Source organism: Littorina saxatilis, linkage group LG7 (assembly GCF_037325665.1).
Source record: "Littorina saxatilis isolate snail1 linkage group LG7, US_GU_Lsax_2.0, whole genome shotgun sequence".
Lineage (NCBI taxonomy): Eukaryota > Metazoa > Mollusca > Gastropoda > Littorinimorpha > Littorinidae > Littorina > Littorina saxatilis.
In genome coordinates, this window is record NC_090251.1 from 51,749,733 (window position 1) to 51,775,523 (window position 25,791).

Consider the following 25,791-nt stretch of genomic DNA (forward strand, 5'->3'; position numbering starts at 1 on the left):
TAGGCTGAGGTTTTGTAAACTAGAGATTGTGGATTCCTTTTTTCAGCTACAAGTCTATATGTGACCCTCCACCACGAAATGAGTCGCATGTCACGTCGCGCGGTTCTGCGCTAAGCTTAATATTAGTCCGGGGAGTGTCTGGTAACAGTGTGAGGGTCAACTTAGTCACATGCTTATAACTCAAACAGTTTTCGCTCTTTTCTAAAACGGTTTTCACCACTGGATAGAGCATAACAAACTCTGTAGGAAAATGTAAAAATATGAAAATCATGCAAAGGTGACATGCGACTCATTTCGTGGTGGAGGGTCACAATTATACCGACACTTGTGATCCGTAGTGTAAGCTTTCCGTTTAAAATCCTAGCTTTTACACGCCGGGGAGTTAGGCAGTGGTTAGCTTTGTTATTTTCAGAGGGAGACTATCGTATCAGCTATATTTTTGTGCTGGTTCGTTTGCCGTAGACTGCAAGTGTGGCTGTTTTTGAAGGATCTGTAAATAGAGTTTGGTTTTGTAAAACCATGGCTGTGACTACAAGAAAGACCGTCACTTTCAGAATCCGTAATGGCTTCTTTTGTCCCGTGCAATATAAGGTGCGTACCACACACTAAAGAATACTTGCCGAAGATTTAAAAGAAGTGTTAGGTCCTGGAGGGAGCGTTTTTGCATGTGTATCTCTTTCTCCCTCTCTCTCTCTCTCTCTCTCTCTCTCTCTCTCTCTCTCTCTCTCTCTCTCTCTCTCTCTCTCTGTCTCTCTCTCTCTCTCTCTCTCTCTCTCTCTCTCTCTCTCTCTCTCTCTCTCTCTCTCTCTCTCTCTCTCTCTCTCTCTGTCTCTCTCTCTCTCTCTTTTTCATGTTCTGTTTTGTATTCATGTTAGTTAGCAAGGACAGATTGTAAGACTAGGCAACGCCTAAAATCTCCATCCTTCTGTAATAAAGTTTAATCAATCAATCAATCTGTCCCTGTCTCTGTCTCTGTCTGTCTGTCTGTCTGTCTGTCTGTCTGTCTGTCTGTATGTCTCTCTCTCTCTCTCTCTCTCTCTCTCTCTCTCTCTCTCTCTCTCTCTCTCTCCGCCAGTGTATTTGTTTGTGGGTATGTGTTTGTGTGTGTGCGTGCTTTCGCGCGCGCGCGAGCAAGCGTTTTGAGTAAATGACCACCGAATGGCACATATGGATGTTTGTAAATACGATCGCTGTTGGTTTTCATGACAGGAATTGTTCCTGCGCTTGAACTAAGTTTTTTTTGTAAGATGGACAGCGGTCACTGAAAAGCAGTTCCAATAAAACTCAATTTTCTTTTTTAGGGAGCTCCAGTGGTGGGTGGCGACGGACCCTTCTTCAAGGTCAAGCCTTCAAACCAAGTGGTCGTGGAAGGTACGTGGAAAGCAAGCACATGTGCAGTTGACAAAACACACACACACACACAAAAACACAAATCAACAAACAGGCAGACAGGAATGCATGAAAGGAAAGCAAGCATGTGTGAAGTTGGGCAAAAACTATCAAACACTTAGTACAACAACAAAACATTAGATACACAAATCAACAAACAGCAACTAGTAGACAACGAACCTAGCAAGGGAATCAAATGTAAAATATGAAGTTGCAACACAGCTATAGGCTTTAAAGTAGACCGAACAACTCAAACGCGTAGGTTAGCAAACAGGAATGTAATTGGAAACTGAAATTGGAAAAGGGGAAGCAAAAAGCAATAGGCATATTTTGTAGTAAGCCAAGACGACAGCAAGCAAGCAAGCAAGCATATAAGCCAGTAATCAAGACATCAAATCATTAACCATGCACAAATCAAAAGCCGGAAACTCTTATGAAAATGACCTGATTAAGCTAGTCAGAGCAGGCGTTTCAAACAAGCAGACACTCTTACTAACAGAAACTATTATCAGCTAGCTGTGAAGAATAAGCTCCAGGGAACTACCTGGTACACAGACATGATCATTGTGATAATACAAATGATAGAAAGCGTGCTTCTATAGCTCATATCACCACCAAATAGGAACCACAGGGCGCTTTACAAAAGTCAGAAAAAACACTGGACATTTAGATCAAATGTGCAAACTCGCAGCAAATAAAAGATACCTACAAAAATAATTGGTTATAGTAAGCAGATCAGACAGGTGCTTGGATGTTTATTGGTCTCGCTGTCAATCCACCAGCTTTTTTCGTCCCCAATCTTATTATGTTAATTAAAGCCAGGCTTCGCTTACGAGAGCAACAAGACTGGCGAACCAGGCTACGCAGCAGTCCGGTTTAACGCGCTGATTCCCCCCGTGTTGTGTGGATGTGATAGTCGACACGACATTATGTGACAGTGGCTGCGACTGACACAGTTGATTTTCTGACACATTGTTGTCTTCTGTCTTTTTCGTTTTGTGCCCCAATCTTTTCGTTTCTTGTTAGTTTGTCGTTTGATGTCATGGCTCCCCCCAGTGCGCGTACCTGCGTCCTATACGCACTAGAAGCCGAAAACACGTACTGGAAATGTATGGAGCGGGTCCCGGGACGCACTTAACTTTAAAAGAGCGGGTCCTGGAACGCTCTAATTTTTTTTATCGTGCGTACCGTAATTATTTGTTCAGGCTGCAATCGTAAGCTATTGTACCCAGCACACTATGCGAGACCACAATGTTTTATTAGTACACGGGGACTTTTTGGTTTTTGGAGCCTTGGGACCCTCTAAGTCTAACATTCTGCAGTGGGGGTTATGGACCCTCTAAATATTGAAAGTAGGGGTCCTGGGACCCTCTTGGAGGGGCGTCCGTGGGGAGCCCTGCATGTTGTCGTTTTTGTCGTTGTTGTGAATGCACTCCCCTGTTCAGCCAGTAAAAAGAAATAGAAAGAAAGAAGGAAAGAACGAAAGACAGCGCAGATGCATGAAGAATGCCGACAGGGTTTGTTTGAATTGCTGCGATAGGCGATGAAACAGAACAGTCCGTCCTGGAAGGAGGAACATTCCTATGGATGTCCTACCGTGATGCAGGACAAACAGAGCCATCAACTCAAGCTTATCCTCTTTATATTTAGCATTGCGCGTCTTGGCAGCTGTGTCATGTGACCCCCAGCTCGTGCAGCATGTTTGTAGCACGTGTGTTGCGCAAGCGCATAGCTTCACCTTCATCACTGAGGCTGGAAAACATGTGTCGCCTGCGCGTGCGAATTTTTCGTTGGATCTTCCCCCAGGTAACGAACTGTGACGTCATGTTGTGTGGCTTCTTGTCTGTGACTTGTTGCTCTCGTCTGCGAAGGATTTGAGTAGGTTGTGTTTTCAGGTATGGAAGAGCTGCTTGGGAATACTCATGTTGCTATAATGTTATGTAAGGTGCTTTTACCGAAAAAAAGTAAACTTTGAGAAGATAAAAAGGTTTTAAGAGAGGGCAGAAAACAAAAACAGATATTCTTAGGTCGTAGATATTGAAGTTTTTGAAACATAGAAAGCAAATGTTGCCCTAAATTACAATTTAGATTTGCAAAAATTAAACTACATTTTTGTTGACAATCAAGCCCTGTAACATGACATGATCTCTGAAGAGAATAGAAGATGGGGGAGAAGGAGTGGGAAGGATTTGTACTTGCATCTGATATGTATATATATATATAATTATATATCTGTCGACAGCTCAGAAGATGAAGAAGATACTCCTTGCTAACGTCTGAAATTGATCAATCTGATATGTATACATATATCTGTCGACAGGTCAGAAGATGAAAAAGGTACTCCTTGCTAACGTCTGAAATTGATCAATCTGATATGTATATATATATATATATATATATATATTTGTCATCATTTTCACGAGTTTTCATTCACAAACACCTGGGAAATAAATCTCATGTTCCCCATGCAATAAATCGAGGTGGTGAATGGGTTTGAGCTTTCAGGTGAAACGTGGATTGTCAAAGTAAAAGCCAATCAGGCTGATTGTTTGATGTGTGGAACCATCGCGGCTTTGGATTTGTGTTTCCGAGGGCAACGATTGTAAGCATTCACTCTCAAAGACCCAATCAATGTTGATAATTACCGCGGCGACTCATGGTCAATTTGCAACTTATCTCTGTAATCGCAAAATCCACAACGAAAAGTCATAAACACTTAAAAGAAAAGAAATATGCTCAACACTGTACATTTTCAGACTGGAAGTAAAGCGTCAACAAGCTACGTTTGACGTCACATACAAGTTTGACGTGTTATCTCGTGATACTGTGACGATGCTTTGTGGCCCGGAGTTGGATTCTAAAAATTCGTCTCCCTGTGGGTTATTGTGCATTTTGTTGCACAACCAAAATGATGACAAAAACGATGTTTGGTGGCTTGTTGTCAGACCAGCATTTTGTTGTTGGTCCTCGGGGAGCATATCGCCTTTTGTCTCATATTTATCAACCGCGGCCTTCGGCCTTGGTCGATAAAGATGAAACAAAAGACGATATGGTCCCCTTGGACCAACAAAAAAGCTGGTCTGTCAACAAGCCACCAAACATCTTATATTATCTGTCGACAGGTCAGAAGATGAAAAAGGTACTCCTTGCTAACGTCTGAGTTTGATCAATCTGAAATGTGTAAATCTGTTTGACCCCTACAGGTCAGACGATGAAGATGAACATTGAAGTCGCCCTGGACGGCAAGCCTATGCCCACCGTCAAGTACCTGCGTGCGGGGCGAGAGATGAGGGACGACTCTCGCATCGCCATCCGCCACGACAAGGTCGCCGGCAAGTCCACCCTGGAGATCAAGAAGACTCGTCAGACTGACGATGCCAAGTACACCGTCAACCTGGAGCAGGACGGAGTCATCACGGACACCGCCACCTTCAGTGTTTTCGTCAAAGGTCAGTCACACATCGATCTTGGCTTGTGTCTGCAAATTGAGATGAAATGTCCCAATGGGGTAAGGTTTCTGCTGAAGCTGGTCTCTTCATTTATTTCATTTTGTGTCAAGGAGTTGTTCTATCGAGAAGCAAAATAACGAAAGATTAGACCCCTGAGATCGCGCTGTATATGTGTACGTGTGCCTTTTGTGATCAGTAGTGACTAGTCACCTGAAGATGCTGACATCTATTCAGGAACGACCCAGAAACAAACATTCAGAGAATGTGTCTTTTGAGTTTTATGTTATTCGGAGCAAGGTCAAGCAATGAATGAAATGAAATGAAGAGACCAGCTTCGGCAGAACATTTTCCCCGTCAGTCACACCATGGTCTTGGCATGGATATACTACTCGAGACGAAAATAATGTCCTGGTGGGGCAAGCTTTCTGCTGAAACCGTTCTCTTTGTCTGTCCGTATTTTGTATTGTGGAGTTGTTTGTTTTTCTACTTATTTTGTTTTCGTACCCCGCTTTGTATATTGATGTTATGGCAGTTGCTTGTTTTGTACTGTCTACTTGCGTTATTTCTCTACAAGCCTTGTGCACTTTGCAACTAAAGCAAAGCAAAGAGCAAGTCAGTAGGAAAGCGAACTCCTGCAGTTGACTTTTTTCTTGCGCTTTTTGGTGTCAAAGAGTTGTTTCATCGAGGATCAAAGACAAAAGATTAGACCCCGCCTGCTGCACGTCTTACCTTCGTGATCAGCAGTAATTGCAATCATTTGTAAGATGCTGACTGCAATCATTTGTAAGATGCTGACATCCAGTTAGTGGGCTGCACGGCGCACTCTAATAAACCATGGTACCACGCATCAACGCCAACCATGACACCATCAGATAGAAGCGACACTCATGACTCGCAGACTAAACTGATGGTGTGACGGCGAACGCAAGAAAAAGAAGAAGCAGTAATTGCAATCATTTGTAAGATGCTGACTGCAATCATTTGTAAGATGCTGACATCCAGTTAGTGAGGACTCACTCTCTGAGAAAATGTTTTCTTTGAGTTTCATGTTATTCGTAGCAAAGTCAAGTAAGACTAAATGAGATGGCAGAAGTATTCTACCGGTCTATTAATAGCAGCACCCTTTGGTATGTGGTTCAACGACTTAGGCCCAGTTGAGATCAATTAAAAGTCACTTAAGAGAAAACAGATTAAAGGGCAGCTGTCGGGTTGCCTGGTCTCAAAAATGCGCGGAGTCGCGTGCAAAAACGCGTTTAAGAGTTTTCCGAGTTGATTCAACTAAAGACTGTTGATTTGGTCCAGAAGAAGACACTTTCATCATTAGTTTGAAACCATTAAAATGCGTGAAACTTTCTGCTAGTTCTCACAATCCGCAAAAAAACGAAGCAGTTGGCAGGCCGAAACGACTCAAAATCCGCGACCGACAACTCTGTCAGCACAAGAAAGACGCCGCAGCGTTAGCCTTGCTGTGACGTCACTCGAGGAAGCCGATAAGGCCGCTGTGAAGTTTACAGTACAATGTAGACTACAGCTGGACATCTCAGGGCCGGACTACCGGGGGGGTTATGGGGGTTGCGCAACCCCCCCCTAGCCTAAACATGTACCTTACTTATTTAATTTTTTTTTATTATTGCTTATTTTATGCCGTTTCATGCAAGGAGCGACCATTTTCCTATCTCAGAATATGACCTACCCGTCAGCTTCAGGGGGCTTCGCCCCCTGACCCCCACAACGAGGGGGGGGGGGGGGTCTAGGGTTTCCGGACCCCCCTCCCCGGCCAAAAAATAAAAATATTGAATGAGGTATGCATTTCTTTATTTTACATTGAGTTTCAATTTTTGGGGTATTAATCAGTGACAAAATCTGCTGCCTGAAACTGGTAATGATCATCCTCAGAATGCACCAGATTGCACCATTTTGCATCCTTTCTTTCAAAATTTTCCGGGGGGGCATGCCCCCGGACCCCCCTAGCAAGCTAGGCGCTTCGCGCCGTCGGCTCAGCGCTTCGCGCCTTCACACCCATATCTTCACAATATACTTTTGAAAAAAAAAAAAACAGTCATAAAATGAACTGATCCGCCCCTGCCGCCAGGGGGGACATCCCCCTGGGCCACCACTGGCAACCCCCCCCCTCCTCTTCGCCTAGTCCGGCCCTGTGTAATGCTGTACGCGTGATTGATTCTTGCACATACGGGAATGTCTAAAATGTCGAGTAGGGGGTGGGGGGGGGGGGGGGGGGTACTTGGGGCATAAGCTATCTGATGGATCTCCCTGGATATTAAAAGTCTGTCCACTGTTACCAAAGTATTCCTGTCACCATATTTGTATTAGGTGGATACCGTGTCAGTTTTTCACGCAAGGCTGCATGGCTGGTTGGCTCTGTATATGTTTGTCTGAGTGCGTGTCAGCGTCTCTCAAGTGTTTATGCTTTCTCCCATTTGGTCGTCAGTTTTCAATGGATTTTGTTACATGTATGTTTGTTTATGTGTCTTCCGTGCTTTGTGGTCTGCATGCCTTTCGTGTACGGGAAGTGTGTCGTTTGTTATTCTTGTGTTATTCATAAGTTCTTTTAAATAGTTAAGATGCGTTTCTGATGCTCTGATATGTGCACTATCCAGTATCCGTTGCCTTCTCTGCGCAGCGTATGCAACTTTTCGTTGAAGCAAACCCCGTTTTTTTGCAGTTGAGAAAAAGGTCGTCTGCGACATTCGTGATTTCAAATCGTTCCCTTTGACTAGCATAGCGCATACATCTTTGTGTTAAATGCGGCACTCTGACTTTGCTTGCGAAAAGGCAGACATTGATTGTTTTTGATGCCTCAACGTCTACCACACATTCTTTCACCATGAAGTGAATGTAGCTTTCCAGTGCAAAGACTGCGTGGTCACGTGGTACCTTCTGAACATCCTGTACGCGACACAGGATAGGGCAAAAAAAAATAGGTCTGTTTACGGTAACATAGGCCCAAAAAATAGGGTCGGTAGGTCGGGATTATTTTTTTTTTCTCCAAAAAACCATATTTTTACGTTATTTTGCCAAAAAAACAAGATTTTTTTTTTTTTTTTCAAATGCCAAAAAAAAGTCTAGGGTCGCGCGAAAAAACTAGGGTCGGTCGGGTTACCGTAAACAGACCTATTTTTTGTTTTGGCCTATGATAGCTCTGTTCTGAGAGATAGTATACTCTTGTTGATGATCGAAAGAAAGAGGAGATAGAAAGCCACAGTGGCATTTTTCTCCTGGAGTCCGTATATTTTCAAGCGGTCATATTGACCAAAAGGACCTGTAGCACCATATTTCAAAAAGGAATATTGACCAAAAGGACCTGTAGCACCATATTTCAAGAAGGCATCTTGACCAATTGGAGCTTTATGGTGCAGAGGAAAATGATTGGCTGACCACTTGAAGGTAAGGCAGTGAGCGCATTTCACTGACCCGCTGAGTGACACTGACTGACCACCACTGCTGTGTACCGCCCTTGCTAATAAATGGCCGCCCAAAGTGACTGCGTTTTGGTCCTGCTCCTCGCCTATATATCTTCCCGCGTCCTACCTTTTTGAAGCCTCCCTGCGTTTTGAATCAAGGGCTTTTTTCTCCTTTGACAGATCCTAAGCAGGGTTGCCCTTCATATTTCCCCTGCGTGCGTGCGCCTTTGCTGCTTTGCAATTTAAGACCAGATTAACTTCATTATGTAAAGTGCGTCAGAATAGTGTCATCGTCTGTTGTAGATAGTTATGTGCCGTATTTTGTCTGACTTTGGAACATTGTGAGTTTACATTTGAAACTTAAAATCCGTTATCTTAACTGTTAAAACTGGTTTTTAATTTTTTTTAATTTTTTATCTGGGTGACTTTTGTTTTGCCTCTCTGCAAAACGGAAATTGTTAAAACTTTTTAGAAATCCTTTTTTTCTTGTACACGTAGTTTCTTTTCTCGTGTATTAAATTGTTCTTACTTTGAATCGTGTGTAGTTAATTATTACAGTCTGCAAGGCTATGATATTATTTTAGTCTCAACATTTGTGCGTTTGTTTTTACATGTGTTGTTCTGTTATCTCCCATGTTTATTCATTGCTTTGGTAATCCTGTTTTGTATAACAACTGCCAGCTGTTTTCCCGTGTTTGTGTGACACCTTGAATCATTTATCTTCGGGACAAGTTACAGCTTTAATTTAACTTTTGTTTTTTTAATTTCATTTTACGTGGTCTTATTGCAAAAGACATTAATGTAAACAGCTTTGTGTTGTTGTTTAGATGTATTTCTTTCGAAGTTTTGATCTTCTGGCATTGACAATGTTTAGAATATGCTAAGTTTGACCTTTCCAGATGTCTTTCATCAATATGTTTTGTTTTCAATAAAGTTTGATATTCCTTGTTAGAGTGTGTAGAAAAGGGGTCTTGTGACGTGGTACTCTTCATAATACGAAGTTTCCCTCCAATGATTTGTTCTGAATTCATTTGGCAAACTAAGTTATGTGCATTTTTCTCCATATATATTTCAGATCCCAAGGACTCTAACTTGGACTTCAGAGCTCTTCTTAAGCACAGGTGAGAACTTATTTTGTAATTGTAAATTTTCAGTTTTACTGAATAACCAATTGAAAATATTCATCTAAAACGGGTTCGGTCCAGATTTTGTCTAACTTTACAAGCATTTGAGACCAGAACGTATATTTAATTCAAAAAGCATTCTTGAAAGGCACAGCTCCTGCATGACCATAGTGTTTAAAGTTTTACCAGAGAGACGTGAAAATAATTCACTGTCCTCTGTTTCAGGGATCAAAAAGGAAAGGACGGGGGGGAAGAGGACCCTGACTGGGGTTCGCTGAAGCCAGGTGAGGCCCTGCGTGGGTTCGAGCCCATTTGGAAGAGAAAGAATTTTGGCAGTATCCATGATGGAGCCTGCGATAGGTGTAGACAATCATTTTGCAAAGGGAATGTCCAGTGTTTTGTGTGATGGTAGTAGTGCAAATGCGTTTTTTCGAAGAGCTCTGAGTGTCTGAGTGTGGTGCACTGTCACACGAATAAAGTCACGTGTGTCTGTTTCGTGAGTGTGCTTGTGACTTGTGACTTGAAGGTCACGTGAGACCTGGGTGTGTTTGTTACTTGTGACTTCAAGGTCACGTGAGACCTGAGTGTGTTGTGACTTGTGACTTGAAGGTCACGTGAGACCTTCAACGTATTGAGTAAACTGTATTCTTCGTCTTTCGTGTATATATTGTCTGATACATCCATTGATATAAAGAGAGGTTAGCACTGCACATATTAAACACTGTAGGTCTGAGAAAACAGTTTTTAGTTTGAAGTAAATTCTTTCAATATGGAACGTGACCAGGTATCTACTTTTTCACACCTTTTCTTTGAGTCCTTTTCATTTATTCACGTGAAGTTTTTTCTTTTATATTTGTTTGATGGAATTGAGATTCCATACTCTTTTATTCTATTCTTCTTGATACAGGTCTTTTGAATATATAGGAAATGAGGGGACTTTACACTAGGCACCATAGCATGTGTTGATGTTCAAATACACTTGAGAATAAAAGCCATTCTTTTGTGTTGTGTTTTTGTTTTGTGTTACTGCACATATCTTTTAGAACAGCACAAGAAAACAACATGCATTTGCTGGCAGCGAATAGGATTATTGAAGTGTATATAATCGTGGATACAATTGTCGTCCTGGTCTTTGAATTTAATTATATTTTGTTTTCAAACAGACTTTCCTTATATTTCACAAGCAATTTCATTTCTACGTGTTACTAAGTGAAGTGTTCAATATTCTCTGACCTCAAAACAAGAAAACATAACGGCGGTATAATTCACGTGTTTTGACCGTGTTTGATATATCAATCGTGTGCTTTTATGCCAGCAAATGTATTTCGTTTTTATATATTTATTTTTTTGTATTTTCTCTTCATTGTTGATTGTGTTCTTTTCGGTTTTGGGAGCCCTCACTTTTTTACCCCTGATGTTTTGTTCCTCCCTATATGGGGCACAGTAGGAGATTTGTTCTTAGCACAATAGTTTGAGTGTGGGTGTGGGTGTGTCTCACTTGGAATTTTGATTATTCACTTGTCTACACACCTATCAGAGGTTTATGTTACACGTAGGTGTGTTGTGTGTTCATGTTTGAACATCACTATGTGTGTGCCTTAGGGGTCACTGTTACACTTATACAATACATACAGAGAGGAAAGTTACAAGATTTTCTGATAGATTTTCTGATAGATTTTCTGATAGATTTTCTGATAGATTTTCTGATAGATTTTCTGATAGATTTTCTGATAGATTTTCTGATAGATTTTCTGATAGATTTTCTGATAGATTTTCTGATAGATTTTCTGATTGACCACCAAATCCACAAGCTAAAAGTTCAATAGAAATGCCGCGGATAAAGTCAGGACCTCTTAACCTCCAAAGAGGTTTTACTGATTTTGTAGGAGAGAACAAACACAACAACATCAACAACAAAACATATTTTTCCTGAATTTGAACAGTTCTCATCAGGACTAGATTTCACAGTGATACGTCCCCCACAAGGGGACTTTGCTTCGAAATCTTGGTCCACCCGAGGAAGGTCTGATGCTCCCAATAGGCTATTGTGAAGGGATATTTCTCTCTCTTTTGCTCTGCTAAGAGATTTGTAGAATCTCGGAAGAAAGTCTCTTCTGACGTTCAGTTGTTTCTTTCACAACTTCTGATATTTTTGTGGACCAATCTCAACTTTCCTCCCTGGACATGTATATATGTTCAACATAAGTGAGAGAGACCACTCATGAGATAACAATATCGTTCAATTCACACGTTAGTATATCGTGTAAATGAGGTCGTGTCAAACTAACTTTCCTCCCTGTACACGTATATGTACCTCATGGTCACTTGGGCACTTGTGGCAGGGCTTTGCTGTTTTCTCTGTAATTGTTTATGTACCTCATGTTCACTTGAGCACTTGTGGCAGAGCTTTGTTGTTTTCTCTGTTTCAGAGCTTGGTATGTGACGTGTCGCTCACGATACTCTGTTCACTGTCACCATCGTTTCGTAACGCCAGTCACTCCGTGTCACTGTCTTGTCTTGGCCATGCCGCTCAGTAGTTTTGACGGCATCTGTGTTCTTGTGCTAGATGGAGTTTTCATTGCAACCACTGCTGCCTGAGTGTTTCCACTGACAATACCTCACATAAGATAATAATAGAGAGAAAGAATATTAATGTCCTAAGATAATATTAGAGAGATAGAATATTAATGTCCTAAGATAATAATAGAGAGATAGAATATTAATGTCCTAAGATAATAATAGAGAGATAGAATATTAATGTCCTAAGATAATAATAGAGAGATAGAATATTAATGTCCTAAGATAATAATAGAGATAGAATGTTAATGTCCTAAGATAATAATAGAAAGATAGAATATTAATGTCCTAAGATAAAAATAGAGGGATAGAATATTAATGTCCTAAGATAATAATAGAGAGATAGAATATTAATGTCCTAAGATAATAATAGAGAGATAGAATATTAATGTCCTAAGATGATAATAGAGAGATAGAATATTAATGTCCTAAGATAATAATAGAGGGATAGAATATTAATGTCCTAAGATAATAATAGAGGGATAGAATATTAATGTCCTAAGATAATAATAGAGAGATAGAATATTAATGTCCTAAGATAATAATAGAGGGATAGAATATTAATGTCCTAAGATAATAATAGAGAGATAGAATATTAATGTCCTAAGATAATAATAGAGAGATAGAATATTAATGTCCTAAGATAATAATAGAGAGATAGAATATTAATGTCCTAAGATAATAATAGAGAGATAGAATATTAATGTCCTAAGATAATAATAGAGAGATAGAATATTAATGTCCTAAGATAATAATAGAGAGATAGAATATTAATGTCCTAAGATAATAATAGAGAGATAGAATATCAATGTCCTACAGGCACAAAGTTAAGCCTCTTAAGGAATAGCCTGAAGGGTATGATAAAAGATTATGGGACACTAATAATAATCATAATTTTGGAACACTTATATAGCACTTCTCCACAGCTCCAAGCGCTTTAAAAGTTCAATCAAACAACAACTTGACACAATTTGCATTTATAATGTCTTAAATAAAAATTGAAAATACTCATCAAAGAGCACACACACAGGAAGATGGTAACGTACATTGACGATTTCCCCAAATATTCAAGTTCACAGCTAAAGTAATTTTGTGTTTGTGTTGGTCGGAACCAGCATTAAAAAGGAGTAGTGAAACACAGCTTTGTTCGCTCTTAGACATTTGAGTAAAAATGAATACTCTCAGAATCGAATGTATAAATATTCTCTGCTTAGTTTGTAGAAGATATTCCAAATCTTCCTGATCAGTAAAACTCCTCAATAGCTGTTTTGAAGCAAGGGCAACGTAAATATTTTTTCAAAATTAATATATACTAGATGCAGGATAAGATACTGGATAAATAAAAGTCGATTTTATCTTCTTATTAGGATTGAACAGGACGTGTTTGTGTCTTTTTCGATGGGCTGTTGTTTTCTAAATTTAGTTGGGAGAAATAGGATAGGCCTCTTGAGTTTTGGGGTGTTTGTTTTCTTTCTCTGTTTTTAATCAGAAATTGTGGCTAAAAGGTTTGTAAAGGGTGGGGTTAGTGAGGTCCATGTTTTAGTATAATTGATGTTACTGTTTGTCGCAGCGTGGTTGCAATAAGTTTGTATTCCAACTATTTGTGTTGTACTAGTCTCTAACTGAGTTGACTGGCTCGTACTTTCAAAGCAAGAAGTTTCATAAATATGGTGATAGACCACCTTGGGAAACGGAGGGAGTAGGGGATAAGAATTGAAAAGAGTGATGGATTGAAATTCACTACAATAAGTTTTAAGGTGAACCTTCTTTCAGTTTAACCAGTCCCAACGACTACACTGCAGCAGAAAAAACAGGTGGCTGCTTAAATGTAATTTGTTTTAAGTTTGAGTCGAAGAAAAGAGACTAGAGAAAGATTTGTGTGCGTTAAGGTTAAAATGAAACGTCTTGCTTTGGGTAGGTTTACTTTGTTGATTGTTCGTTGTCTTACAATGTACTACTGTGTGTTCTTTTCAGGCAGACTTCTTACAAAATAACAACAACTGTTTCAGCTTTAGCCTTTGCTTAGAATACTGCTTGGCGTTTTCTTCTAGTTTGATGTTTGCATAGATGTTTTTGCCTCGCCTGTTTTGTAAGGTGGAACTCAGTAGATTGTTTAGTAGACCAACGATAGTGTGGAGTATTTATCTGTGTACAGATTCCAGCGTTTTGTCAATCGTTTCCTAGAACCTGTATATCTGTATTTCTAGTTTGTAAGCCTACATGATAAAACAAAATGTTGAGAGTACTAATGTATGTAAAACAATGAAGAATTTTACCTGGTGTTTTAGATGATGCTTACTGACTTGATTTATTTAGCTGTTAAGCAATGCTTACTAACTTGTGTAACACTTTGCTTTTCTAGCTAGAGTTTTATTGAGACTATTTTTTTCTGCTTTGCGTACAAACTTATCTTAGCTTTTTTCTGCAAGATGCGTGTCTTCGTTGGTTTCTTTTGTTAACAGTCGGTAGATAAACGTATTTATTTCTGTTAGGAATAAGAACAAACCTGATGATTATGAAATGATTCAGTAAAGGAGAAACATTCTTCAATAATGAGAATTACACTGTCAGTTAAAATCATTGTTAATCTAAGACGGAATAATCTAACCATAATTTCTGTGTATATGTTCGCTTGATGCATAACTTATGTATGGTGTGGCACTGTCTGTGTCATAGTTTAACTTGTGTGCCTCTTCTGTCGAAAGAACCTTGCAAATGCAAGAAGTTTTGCTGTGTGTTTTACTTTCGTCAATTGTTTTAATTTTCTTTCCAAAAGTCATTGGTAAGAAATGGTTCTTTTTCTTCTCTTGCCTTCTTAGAATTGAGCTCCTTCTCGTTTGCTGTAATTGTGTACTTCTGTTGCTTTTCTGTATTGTTATTTATTTCATGCTGTAACATTTGTTTTTTTCTGTTTTGGCACTTTTATTTGAAAAACAGTGGACAAAAAAGGCCGACGACTTTCACAGATTGAGATGATGAAGATGAGTTTGAAGAAGGTGGAGAAGGCAGACAGCGATTCGGAGGATGAGAAGGTAATGTATTTGTTCTGTATATCTCATTTTCTTTTTGATCATTCTTCCCTGAAGATTCTTTCAATTGAGATGCTAATGTTGAGCTGTGGTAAAGATTTTGAAAAATGGACCAGTCTCTCCAAAGATATATCTGATTTTGTTAAAGCCTTTAGCGTCTTGTATATATTTGACTTTCATGTGCATAAGACTTTTTGTTTGTGCAGCTTTTTTTCTTATAAAGTTCCTGACAGTTGGCGGTCATGCAGATCATCATTTATCTGATGTTGTTAACTTGGTTTTATTCACCAGAACCTGAAATCCAGTAAATGGGCAGAGCAGATTAATTCCATAGCACATACTGCTGAGATCATGCTTCATTCATACATGTCATTCGGATGATACAATGATGATGTGATAAAATCCAGTTGCCATCAATGTTCGGTATTGCCATATTTGTCACTCGCTCATTTGTTCACATCATTACACAAACTTGCATCAGTCTCGAATAGCAATATCAGCTGAAGAGACGGTACAAAATATTAACCATCACACCATCACAACTATTCCGCCATGTTCTTCCTAAATCATGTTGCCATTGTTTTGATGATGGTGTTGAATATGACTGACAGAAAGAGAAAAAAAGAAAGACTGTTTTTGCGCTTTCAGAAGTGGGCCGATTTAAAGGAAAATGACTGTTTTTGCGCTTTCAGAAGTGGGCCGATTTAAAGGAAAATGACTGTTTTTGCGCTTTCAGAAGCGGGCCGCTTTAAAGGAAAAAGAGCGCAAAGAACAAGAAGAGCGTGAAGCGAGAGAGGTGGCACTTTTTGTAGACAAAACGCTAGGATTTGAACACTTTTATTTACCTAATGTATTTTATTTATTTATCAACTTCATTTTATTATTTTACTATTCATTATTAATATGCCTGAACACTAAGTTTACTACTAAAGGAACTAAAACAAAAACACAGAATAAATAAACTGCTAATGAGGAGTACCGTCACCTAACATGTCGTTATCTAATTTGACTGGACGTGGTCTTCCTTTGTTTACTCTCAGAGCATGCATTTTAAGTTGTTTGTGGTAACAGGATATGCAAACATTTGATTTGTTTAACTCTGATCTTTATTTTTAAAACAGAGTGTCTGGCATATTTTCGAATATTCAGTCTTTATTTTTATATACAGGGTATATGACAATAACAAGAAAGTAAAGGTTTGGTTGAGAAAAGGGCAGTTAGAGTTATAGCCACTTCGCTGAGAGTGAAAGTAAAATTGTCTGTAATGTCATTGCTGGCGTTTGTACTGTACCTCAATCACATTATTAAAAAAATAGTGTGTACATGAATGAAGCCGGTAAAAATATAAAACAAATCTATTGAGAGCAGAGGAGTGTGCAGAACGTGAATGCACTGTGAATATAGTAATGGCCAGTGCAAAAATCGGCGAAGAATAAGTCTCAGTTGTTATAGTTTCGGTCAGCCTGCTATGTTGACAAAAATATCTCTTGGCAGCTGTTGAACCTGATAGGAACCTGGTCTCACGTTAAATGTGATTTCATCATCCAACCAATACCATCACACCACCCCATGCTGTGATTTTTTTCTGTTACTTCTGTTGTCATTTTCATTTTTGGTTTTTGACATTGTTCATCGGTTTTGTTCCCCTTCCAATTCAGTCCGACCGCGCTAGAGAGATGGGAGATTATGCGCCCCGTGAACGAAAACGATCAGCGATGCAGCTGGAAGCATCCGCTGATTTGAGTTCTCAGACATTGGTGATGGAAAAGGCACGTTGGTGACAACAACCAAGAATCAGTCCGCAGAGTTAATTGCATTGATGGAATCTAGGCCTAGTCGGTAGCTGTGCCTGCTACGATAGCAATACACACCCAGCTTAGTTTCTTGCTAGAGGAGCTGAACACAAGTTTGCCTTCAGGGGTAATCGCTGGTTCATTTCTCCACGTTTGGAAAGCTGTGCTTCTAGGGCAGAGAACATAGGTTTAGAGTCACTTGTTTGATAGATCAGACTTAGTCGGGTGTGCTTTCTTGTCTTGGCGTATTTTTGTACATCTGTGGTTAGACAACATATTAACCTTAGCCGAAGATGAGTGTGTGGATTTTTTCTTCAAATATTAACAGCAACATTGTGTGTCTTTCATTTTGTGTAAAGTAAATACATGGTTTTTCATTTCAGTATTGTTTTGGTTTTGTTAAATAGACATGCTATCATGGTGATGCCTCCGGTATATTTTCTTCTTACTTTATAACATAGGTTGCTTGCTTTTATATGTGTAGTTAGTATAATCATGATTTATTGTACGATTGTAAACGTTTACAATAATTATCTGTTTGAAAAGATCACACTTTCAAAGTTAAATACAGTTTTGAAAGCTTAACTTTTTTTTTATCTCGATTTCTGTTCGTAATAAGGACAAGGCTTTCGAAAAGTGTTAAGTGTGTAAAATGCAAACAGTTTCGTTTAGATTTTCTGTGGATGCATGAACAAACACATCAGAAGTGAGAAATCCAATACACACTGTATTTCAAAACAGTAATGAAGAAAACTAACGCAGTGTGCAGTTATTATTTTGCTCTATTAGTTGTCTTTAGTTCTTCTTTTGTACAGTGTAGGATGGTGTTTTCTTCACTAATAACTTGAACATCTGGTCTTGAATGTGTGTGCAACGGTACACCGGAATTTTGCTTCATCTTATGTTAAAAGTATTTTTTTATGTTTATGTTGCACCTTTTGATAGGTTTTATTCTTGAACTAATACTTTATGATATTTAATGAAAGTCATTTTGCTGCTTTTTTTAGTCAGAATTTTTTGGCACACATGCAAGCGCTTTCTTCCACCAGGCAAGAAAAGAACAGAAGAGGTTGCGTAGTTAGTTTGAGTGCTTTATTTGCAGTGAATTAGGCACAGTTGATCAGTTCTTGCTAGCATTAAGTTGTTTCTGTTGCGATTTGATGCAGACATTTTGTTGAAATTCTGCGGGTGTTGCAGTCAGTTACTTCGTTTTGGGCTAGTGTGTCAAAAGCCACATCGAAGTTTTTCGTTTTCGTCTGAGCCGAGCTTTTCGGCATTTACGTTTTGTCCGAGTTGTTGAACCGCGAGTGACTCGTGCTGGTTCAGTGTCAACTGCGTGTTTATGTATTGCGTCCATCGTCTGTTGTCACAGCTGCGCTCATCCATTATTTGTGTGTGTAGCTAACTCAAATCATTTTACTTACAAAATCATGTTTACTTTTGTAAAAATAAACAAACATGATTAATCTCATCATTTAATACTCCACTTTTCAATCATATAAACGTTTTTACGTTCAGATGTATTCATCAATTTTGACCATTTCTTTTTCCAAGTCATTTTACTTAACAAAATAAACAAACATGATTGATCTCTTCATTTAGTACTCCACTTTTCAACCATGAACACTTTTTTCAAATATGTTTTCATCACTTTTGAACATTTCTTTTTCTTTCTTTTCCCTTTTTCTTTTTATTTCTCATGTGCAAGATTTATGGATTTTATTCGGATTCAAATATATTGTGTGCATCATCCATCAGATTGATTTCCTTTTACTGGTTTATATGATTTGCTGTATGATGTATTATTTATCATACTGTTTGTTGCAGCTGTTGACTGTTTTTACGTGTTATGTGCAAATATCCACAACCCTGTCTTTTGTTTATTTTTCAGTTAAAGAGTGGTGTATTTTGTTGATGGTCTTAATGTGTATTTTGAAAGTGTTAATTGTTTTGACGTGTTCAAGTTTACTTTAAAAGGAAAGAAGAATTAACAAACAAAAATATCTGAAATAACTTTGATACATTTTTTTGTTTGGTTTGGGTCAAATATATTTGGAAAATATGCACATTAAAAACTTTAATACGGAGATAGGATGGTGAAAACTTAAATTCCCATAAATGTAACACTACACAATTGTTGAGCACAGAGTGTATCAGGTGTAAAGATCTGAAACATTACAAACAAGTTAATTGTTATGTATATTGTGAATACACCTTACTTCATTTACTTTTTTCTGTGAAAGAATGAATAAAAGAAAAATTAATGGGGTTTTCTCCTGTCGAAATGCAAATATATAAACAATTTCTGGTCACAGTTTTATATTTCTGGGCAAATTGATATATTCCTTAGCTCAATTGCAATGGCTTTTTGGGGTCGAATTCTCATATTTCATATTGGAAAACGTTTTCTCACACTGTAATAATGCTAATGGTCAACTGAGGCACTGTAGCAATGATAATAGTCCTCCGAAACACTAAGTGTATCATTACTACTGGTCTACAGAAGGAAGGCAGTCGCCGGCAGTCACTCGAACCCGATTCGATACCTATCAAGAAGGTGTCTGCGGATAAGCTGGAAGCCATGGAGCAGCAACGCCGTGCCTCAATGCAGTCTCGGCGTACCTCACTGGCCGAGGCCATCCCCGACTGGCCCACTCTGCAGAAGCGAATTGTGCAGAGGGAGGTACGGAGAGACCACGATGAGTTTGGCTGGAGTTTCTATCATCTAACAAAGAGGAATGAGAGAGAACGGTTTGCCGTCTAACCCCCGCCTTATTTATTACATAACATTTCCTGAAATAACATTGGAGTGAAGAGAGTATTCCAGGAACAAAATAGCATTGATTTGAAAAGAGAATTTCATTGGGAAGTGACTCGTAAAGTCTGTGACTTTGTGATAACAAGTTTTAGAAACCAGGAGTCAGTGCCTACTGATCGTTAAGTTTTCAATTGATATATTCATTTACCTCCTTAACAAAAAGAAAATTTCATGTGATGATTACTCGTGTTCAGCTGCTGTTTGCAGTATCTAACAGAAAGGAGTGAGACATTCTGTTTTTCCAGCATCTGTTTTGTTTTTCACCTGTTAAAATTAGAATCAATGTTTTTAGTATGGTAGTGTGAAGCAAATTGCTTATTCCTTTAAGTTTTTGATAACTTCTGATAAGAATACTTTTCTTGCGGTATTTAGCGGCACTGGATCTGACAAATGGAGCACATTTTTCTTTGGGAAGTTTGCTCTCACTCTGCGTATGCCTGCTATCACTCACAACTCCTTCATTGAATTGTACGTTTGAGTTTCGATCCTTTTTGGAATGACTGTAAATCAACAACCTTTCCAACTACATTCCAAGAATTGTTACCATAACTACTAAGCCCTAATTGATGTTGTCTTGTGACACCCTTGCAAAATTTCTGTAACTGTCTAGAGATTCTGCAAATACTACCAATTGTATAGTGTCTACTAGTTAGAAATGTACGTATTCAGCTTTGAGAAACTCAATTCTTTTCCCCATTGTAAAATTGTCAAGCTTTACAGCATTAGCTGTCGCAATTTACTTTTCCTGTAACAGCTTAACACCAAAGAAGTTATTCTCCCTTAGACATTAACACTTGCCTTGTGAGAGATATCATTTTGAAACCACTATATTTTTTGCTCTGTCATGTATGTTACGTTTTTGTGTCAATTATACCCAGTACGATTTTGTTACCCAGAGCCGTACATTAGTTAGAAAATGCTTTGTAACTTTTGTAATTCTGTTGTATCCGTTTTCTTTATGAAATTGCCAAGCTTTTCCCCGTCTTACGTTGCAACACCCTCGTACAGTCAGTGTTGTTTTCCCGAAGAACTTGTTAACATAACTTACTGCATTGATGTATATATATGTGTTTCATGTCTGTTAAAACAAGATGCTTTGTAACTGAGTGTTGACTGCTATTCCAGCGGCTTTGTGATAACGTTGTCTGTTGTTCAAGTCTCTTTATAACAGATTGATGTCTTGTGTTTCACTGGTGACAAACGTTGACAATCATTTCATGGATTTACGTAACGTTTGTGCGCTTTCTGTGGTTTATACAAACGCCTTACATTAAAGTGATGAAAACAACTTTTTTCATGATTCCTCGGCCACATATTGACCCTCTTACTGTTATTTCCACCATCATACACTAATAATCTATGTGTGCTCATGTAGGCGTTTTTAATCTTCAAAGATTTTTTTGTGCGCAGTTTTATTTTATAGCACATGTTTGGATACCGGTTACAGTGTTGTACAATGAGCATCATTGTCATCCCTTCTTACACTATTGACATGTCTACGACAATGGCAAACTTTCACCAGCACTACTTTGCTCATGCTTTTGTTCATGCTTTTGTTCATAATAATTCAGTTATAGCAAATGATTACATGAAAGCAACTTTGGACAAATACAACTATCTTCTAGCCATTTATCATTTGACGACAAATACAACTATCTTCTAGCCATTTATCATTTGACGACAAATACAACTATCTTCTAGCCATTTATCATTTGACGACAAATACAACTATCTTCTAGCCATTTATCATTTGACGACAAATACAACTATCTTCTAGCCATTTATCATTTGACGACAAATACAACTATCTTCTAGCCATTTATCATTTGACGACAAATACAACTATCTTCTAGCCATTTATCATTTGACGACAAATACAACTATCTTCTAGCCATTTATCATTTGACGACAAATAAGTTCATGCAGTGAGCCCTGATGTAAATATTTTTGGGCCAGTAGAATTACATCGTCTGATAAGAACTTATTCTGAAAGACATCAGAAGTGCATACAGAGTTCAAACTTCATCAGTTTGTCTCAAGCGGACTTTGTTTTAAACGAGTTTGTACTATTAGGCGTGAAATTCACTTTAGCCATATGCTGCCGCTGCACCTATCCCAAACTTTTTGTTTGGGAATAATTTGTATATAATCAATACAAACTATCATCTTCATGTTCCATTACTAAAATGTGTTTCGTCGGATGGATTTGTCTATAACCAAACCAAACTATCATCTTCATGTTCCATTACTAAAATGTGTTTCGTCGGATGGATTTGTCTATGACCAAGCCAAACTATCATCTTCATGTTCCATTACTAAAATGTGTTTCGTCGGATGGATTTGTCTATGATCAAACCAAACTATCATCTTCATGTTCCATTACTAACATGTGTTTCGTCGGATAGATTTGTCTATAATCAAACCAAACTAATCATCGTCAGTCTTCATCACTAGAATGCGTTTCTTGTTCGTCTTGTCCCTCAGTATCCGTTGGTGTTATGAACATTCGGGTAATGTAAATTGTGCCATGTCAATGATTGTGAATTACTGACGATTGCTTGCATAATGACTTGCATGACGCATGCGTCCGTTTCAGAAAACAAGCGTTCATCATTGCATCTGGAGCATGTCTGCACTAATTTAGTATGTGATTGCGCCTCCAGACTCTTCTGCAGTTGGCACCCTGTGAGTTGATAATGTTAAGGACTCCAAGATTGATATTCTTTTCAACAGGAGGTTCACATACAATATATCTTTCAGTAGAACATAGTTAGTATTGTTAAGACATCCGAGACAGATATTCTATTCAACAGGAGGTTTTATTAAACAGCTTCGCTTTGATTTCTCTTACGAAGGGTCTCTTGCAGTACAGTAAAACTGTTGTTGATATTTGTGTGGTTCTAGTGCAGTTTTTAATGGGCTTTTCTGATTATTACAGAAAAGTATTCGCTTTAAGACCAAGGATTTTAGTATGCTTGTGTTTTATATTTTACTGATGATGCAATTATCCCTATTTGCTTAGAAGTAATGAAGAAAAATTACCATCAAATCATGAACCAATTAGATTTAACCGATCTAAACTTTCCAATTTGTCTGAATATAACATTTTGAAGAAGAAACACATTAATTCACCTTCTGATCAAAGTTCTGGTTTCACGTAGGAGCATGACATGTCCACCCTTATTGATTGCCAACAGAACAATTTCCATGTTTATATACAATGAAAATGGACATTAAAATTTGTCTTATTTTTTCTTCTCTTCTCTTCTGTTCTCTTTTCTTCTGTTCCTGTCTCTTCTGTTCTGTTCTCTTCTGTAATCGTCTCTTCTCTTCTCTTCTGTTCCCGTCTCTTCTCTTCTCTTCTCTTCTGTTCTTTTCTCTTCTGTAATCGTCTGTTCTCTTCTCTTCTGTTCTCTTCTCTTCTGTTCCCGTCTCTTCTCTTCTCTTCTGTAATCGTCTCTTCTGTTCTCTTTTCTTCTGTTCCCGTCTCTTCTGTTCTGTTCTCTTCTGTAATCGTCTCTTCTCTTCTCTTCTCTTCTGTTCTCTTCTCTTGTTCCCGTCTCTTCTGTTCTGTTCTCTTCTGTTCCCGTCTCTTCTGTTCTCTTCTCTTCTGTAATCGTCTGTTCTCTTCTGTTCTCTTCTATTTTTTTCTCTTCTCTTATCTTATCAAATTCATCAGCAAATTAAAACCGTAAACTTATCTTATCAAATTGATCTGCACATTAAAACCGTAAAGACTGACACTAAACCACCCCCTCCCCATCCCACCCCTATCTTTCCACCCCCACCCCTACCTCACGAACAGGAACCTGACAAGTTCAGTCAGGACCTGACCGACGTGAAGGTGATGGAGGGGGACAAGGTGGAGTTCGTGGCGGACTTCTGCAAGCCCAACGCCAAGCTCCGCTGGTTCAAGAACAAGCTGGAGATCTTCCACGGCCACAAGTACCACTTCCTCAACGACGACACGGAGTACAAGCTGGTCATCCCCAAGGCTAAGCTGGAGGATGGCGGCAAGTACACTCTGGAATGCAACGGCGTCACGAGCTCCGCCTGGCTTTATGTCGATGGTGAGTTGGAGATAGAGAGAGGGGGTGGGGGAGGGGAGGGAGAGAGAGAGGGGGGGGAGAGAGAGAGAGGGGTTAGAGGGGAGACACGGAGTACAAGCTTGTCATCCCCAAGGCCAAGCTGGAGGATGGCGGCAAGTACACTCTGGAGTGTAACGGCGTCACGAGCTCCGCCTGGCTTTATGTCGATGGTGAGTTGCACACAGAGATCAAATCAAATCAAATCAAATTTGATGTTGCGGCATAAGCATTACGAACGAGCTTACAAACGAGATAGAGGGAGAAAGAGAGAGACAGAGGGGGAAGAGAGAAAAAAAGGGAGAGGTAGAGAGAAAGTGAGAAATAGAGAGGGAGGAGAAAGAGAGAGGGGGGAGAGAGAGAGATGGAGGAGAAAGAGAGAGGGGGCAGAGAGAGAGGGGGGGAGAGAGAGAGAGAGAGAGGGGGGAGAGAGAGAGAGGGAGGAGAAAGAGATAGGGGGGAGAAAGAGAGAGGGAGGAGAAATAGAGAGGGGGGATAGAAAGAGAGAGGGGGGAGAGAGAGAGAGGGGGGAGAGAGAGAGAGGGAGGAGAAAGAGATAGGGGGGAGAAAGAGAGAGGGGGGAGACAGAGAGAGGGGGGAGAAAGAGAGAGGGGGGGAGAAAGAGAGAGGGGGGAGAGAGAGAGAAGGAGGAGCAAGAGATAGGGGGAGAAAGAGAGAGGGGGGAGAAAGAGAGAGGGAGGAGAAAGAGAGAGGGAGGAGAAATAGAGAGGGAGAAGAAAGAGAGAGGGGGGAGAGAGAGAGAGGGGGGAGAGAGAGAGAGAGAAGGAGGAGAAAGAGATAGGGGGGAGAAAGAGATAGGGGGGAGAAAGAGAGAGGGGGGAGAAAGAGAGAGGGGGGAGAAAGAGAGAGGGGGGAGAGAGATGGGTGAAAAGAGACGAAGGAAATGTTGTCACATTAAGTGTGAATCATAATTGCCCGTCTTCTCTTCATTTAAGGGTCCACCAGTCTCTGCAGAGCTTGCCATTTCTCCTCATGTTGACTCCTGTAAACCCTTTGCCCTCCGTTATAGCCATTGTTCATTCTGATCTGTGTTGATAAACAAAGGGAAGTAAGCGCTCTAAAAATGCGTACGACATGTGTAAGGCCAAAAAGAAAAATATGTCTGTTTCCGGTAACCCGACCGACCCTATTTTTAAACGCCGACCCTAAAGTGTTTTTTCGCTTTTCGCACCCCCAAAAAATAAAAATAATAAAAATGAAGTCAAGTATACTTTATTTAGTTTCAATATATCTAGGTCAAAAACATGTGCTAAATAATTGTAAGTAAACTAAGGAAGCGTTTAAAATAAAAAAATAAAAACACGTAAAAAGACGGTAACAAAACGTAAGAAAAAGGTAAAAAAAAAAAATTTAAAAAAAAGACCGACCGACCGACCCTATTTTTGTCGGCGATGTTACCGGAAACAGACATATTTTTCTTTTTGGCCTAATAGAGTAAGTTACAGTTATTCGGAACCACTCTATACACCATTCAGACCTCCAAACAGCGTTCTGTCTCATTTGTTAAAGATTCTCATCTGTGTTGAATGTTGCAGCCAAGGAGCCTGAGTACTACTTCACCCAGAAGCTGCCCGACAAGTATGAGATTGAGCGCAAGAAGACCGGCAACCTGGAGTGCTTCGTCTCGGACCCCCGTGCCTTCATCAAGTGGTACCGCAACGGGGAACTTCTCGAGGTCAGTGCATGGCGCGCGTGTAAACTGCATGGGGGAGGGGACGAAGGGGATTAAGGGGGGGAGGGGGGGATTGGAGAAAGGGACAGAGATATACATGTTGCATGAGAGAATAAGATGGGACGTTCAAGCAACAACAACAATATCAACAACCACAACACAACAACAACAACAACAACAACAACAGCATTACATATATAATACAAAATATTGAAAATATGAACTAACTGAAACATGCTTGGGCATTAATTACTCTTTCGTAAGGGTCGTTGGCTGAGCTACTGCTTCTTCGTTTGTCAATTCTTCATATCAAAATGCCATACACTTCTTGTAACTCGAGTCGCATCTTGCTTCGGGCCCCAATTCAACCAAAGCTTCGGAGTCTTGTAAAGTGTTCACCTTCTTCAGTTAT

The 25,791-nt window shown here is 39.4% G+C and overlaps 1 protein-coding gene across 13 annotated transcripts in view; it reads left to right on the forward strand.

Moving 5' to 3' along the window:
- The window catches only part of LOC138971784 (twitchin-like), a 307,593-nt gene that overhangs the window by 169,092 nt on the left and 112,710 nt on the right, over window positions 1-25,791 (forward strand). For 12 of the 13 annotated variants that reach the window (XM_070344585.1, XM_070344594.1, XM_070344586.1 and 9 more), the window contains 9 exons: window positions 1,302-1,371; window positions 4,593-4,838; window positions 9,336-9,381; window positions 9,610-9,668; window positions 14,899-14,993; window positions 15,727-15,786; window positions 19,287-19,466; window positions 23,407-23,671; window positions 25,243-25,382. In XM_070344585.1, the coding sequence (XP_070200686.1) occupies window positions 1,302-1,371; window positions 4,593-4,838; window positions 9,336-9,381; window positions 9,610-9,668; window positions 14,899-14,993; window positions 15,727-15,786; window positions 19,287-19,466; window positions 23,407-23,671; window positions 25,243-25,382 (1,161 nt within the window). The remainder of the gene's footprint in view (window positions 1-1,301; window positions 1,372-4,592; window positions 4,839-9,335; window positions 9,382-9,609; window positions 9,669-14,898; window positions 14,994-15,726; window positions 15,787-19,286; window positions 19,467-23,406; window positions 23,672-25,242; window positions 25,383-25,791) is intronic. The other variant, XM_070344591.1, reaches the window with a different exon arrangement.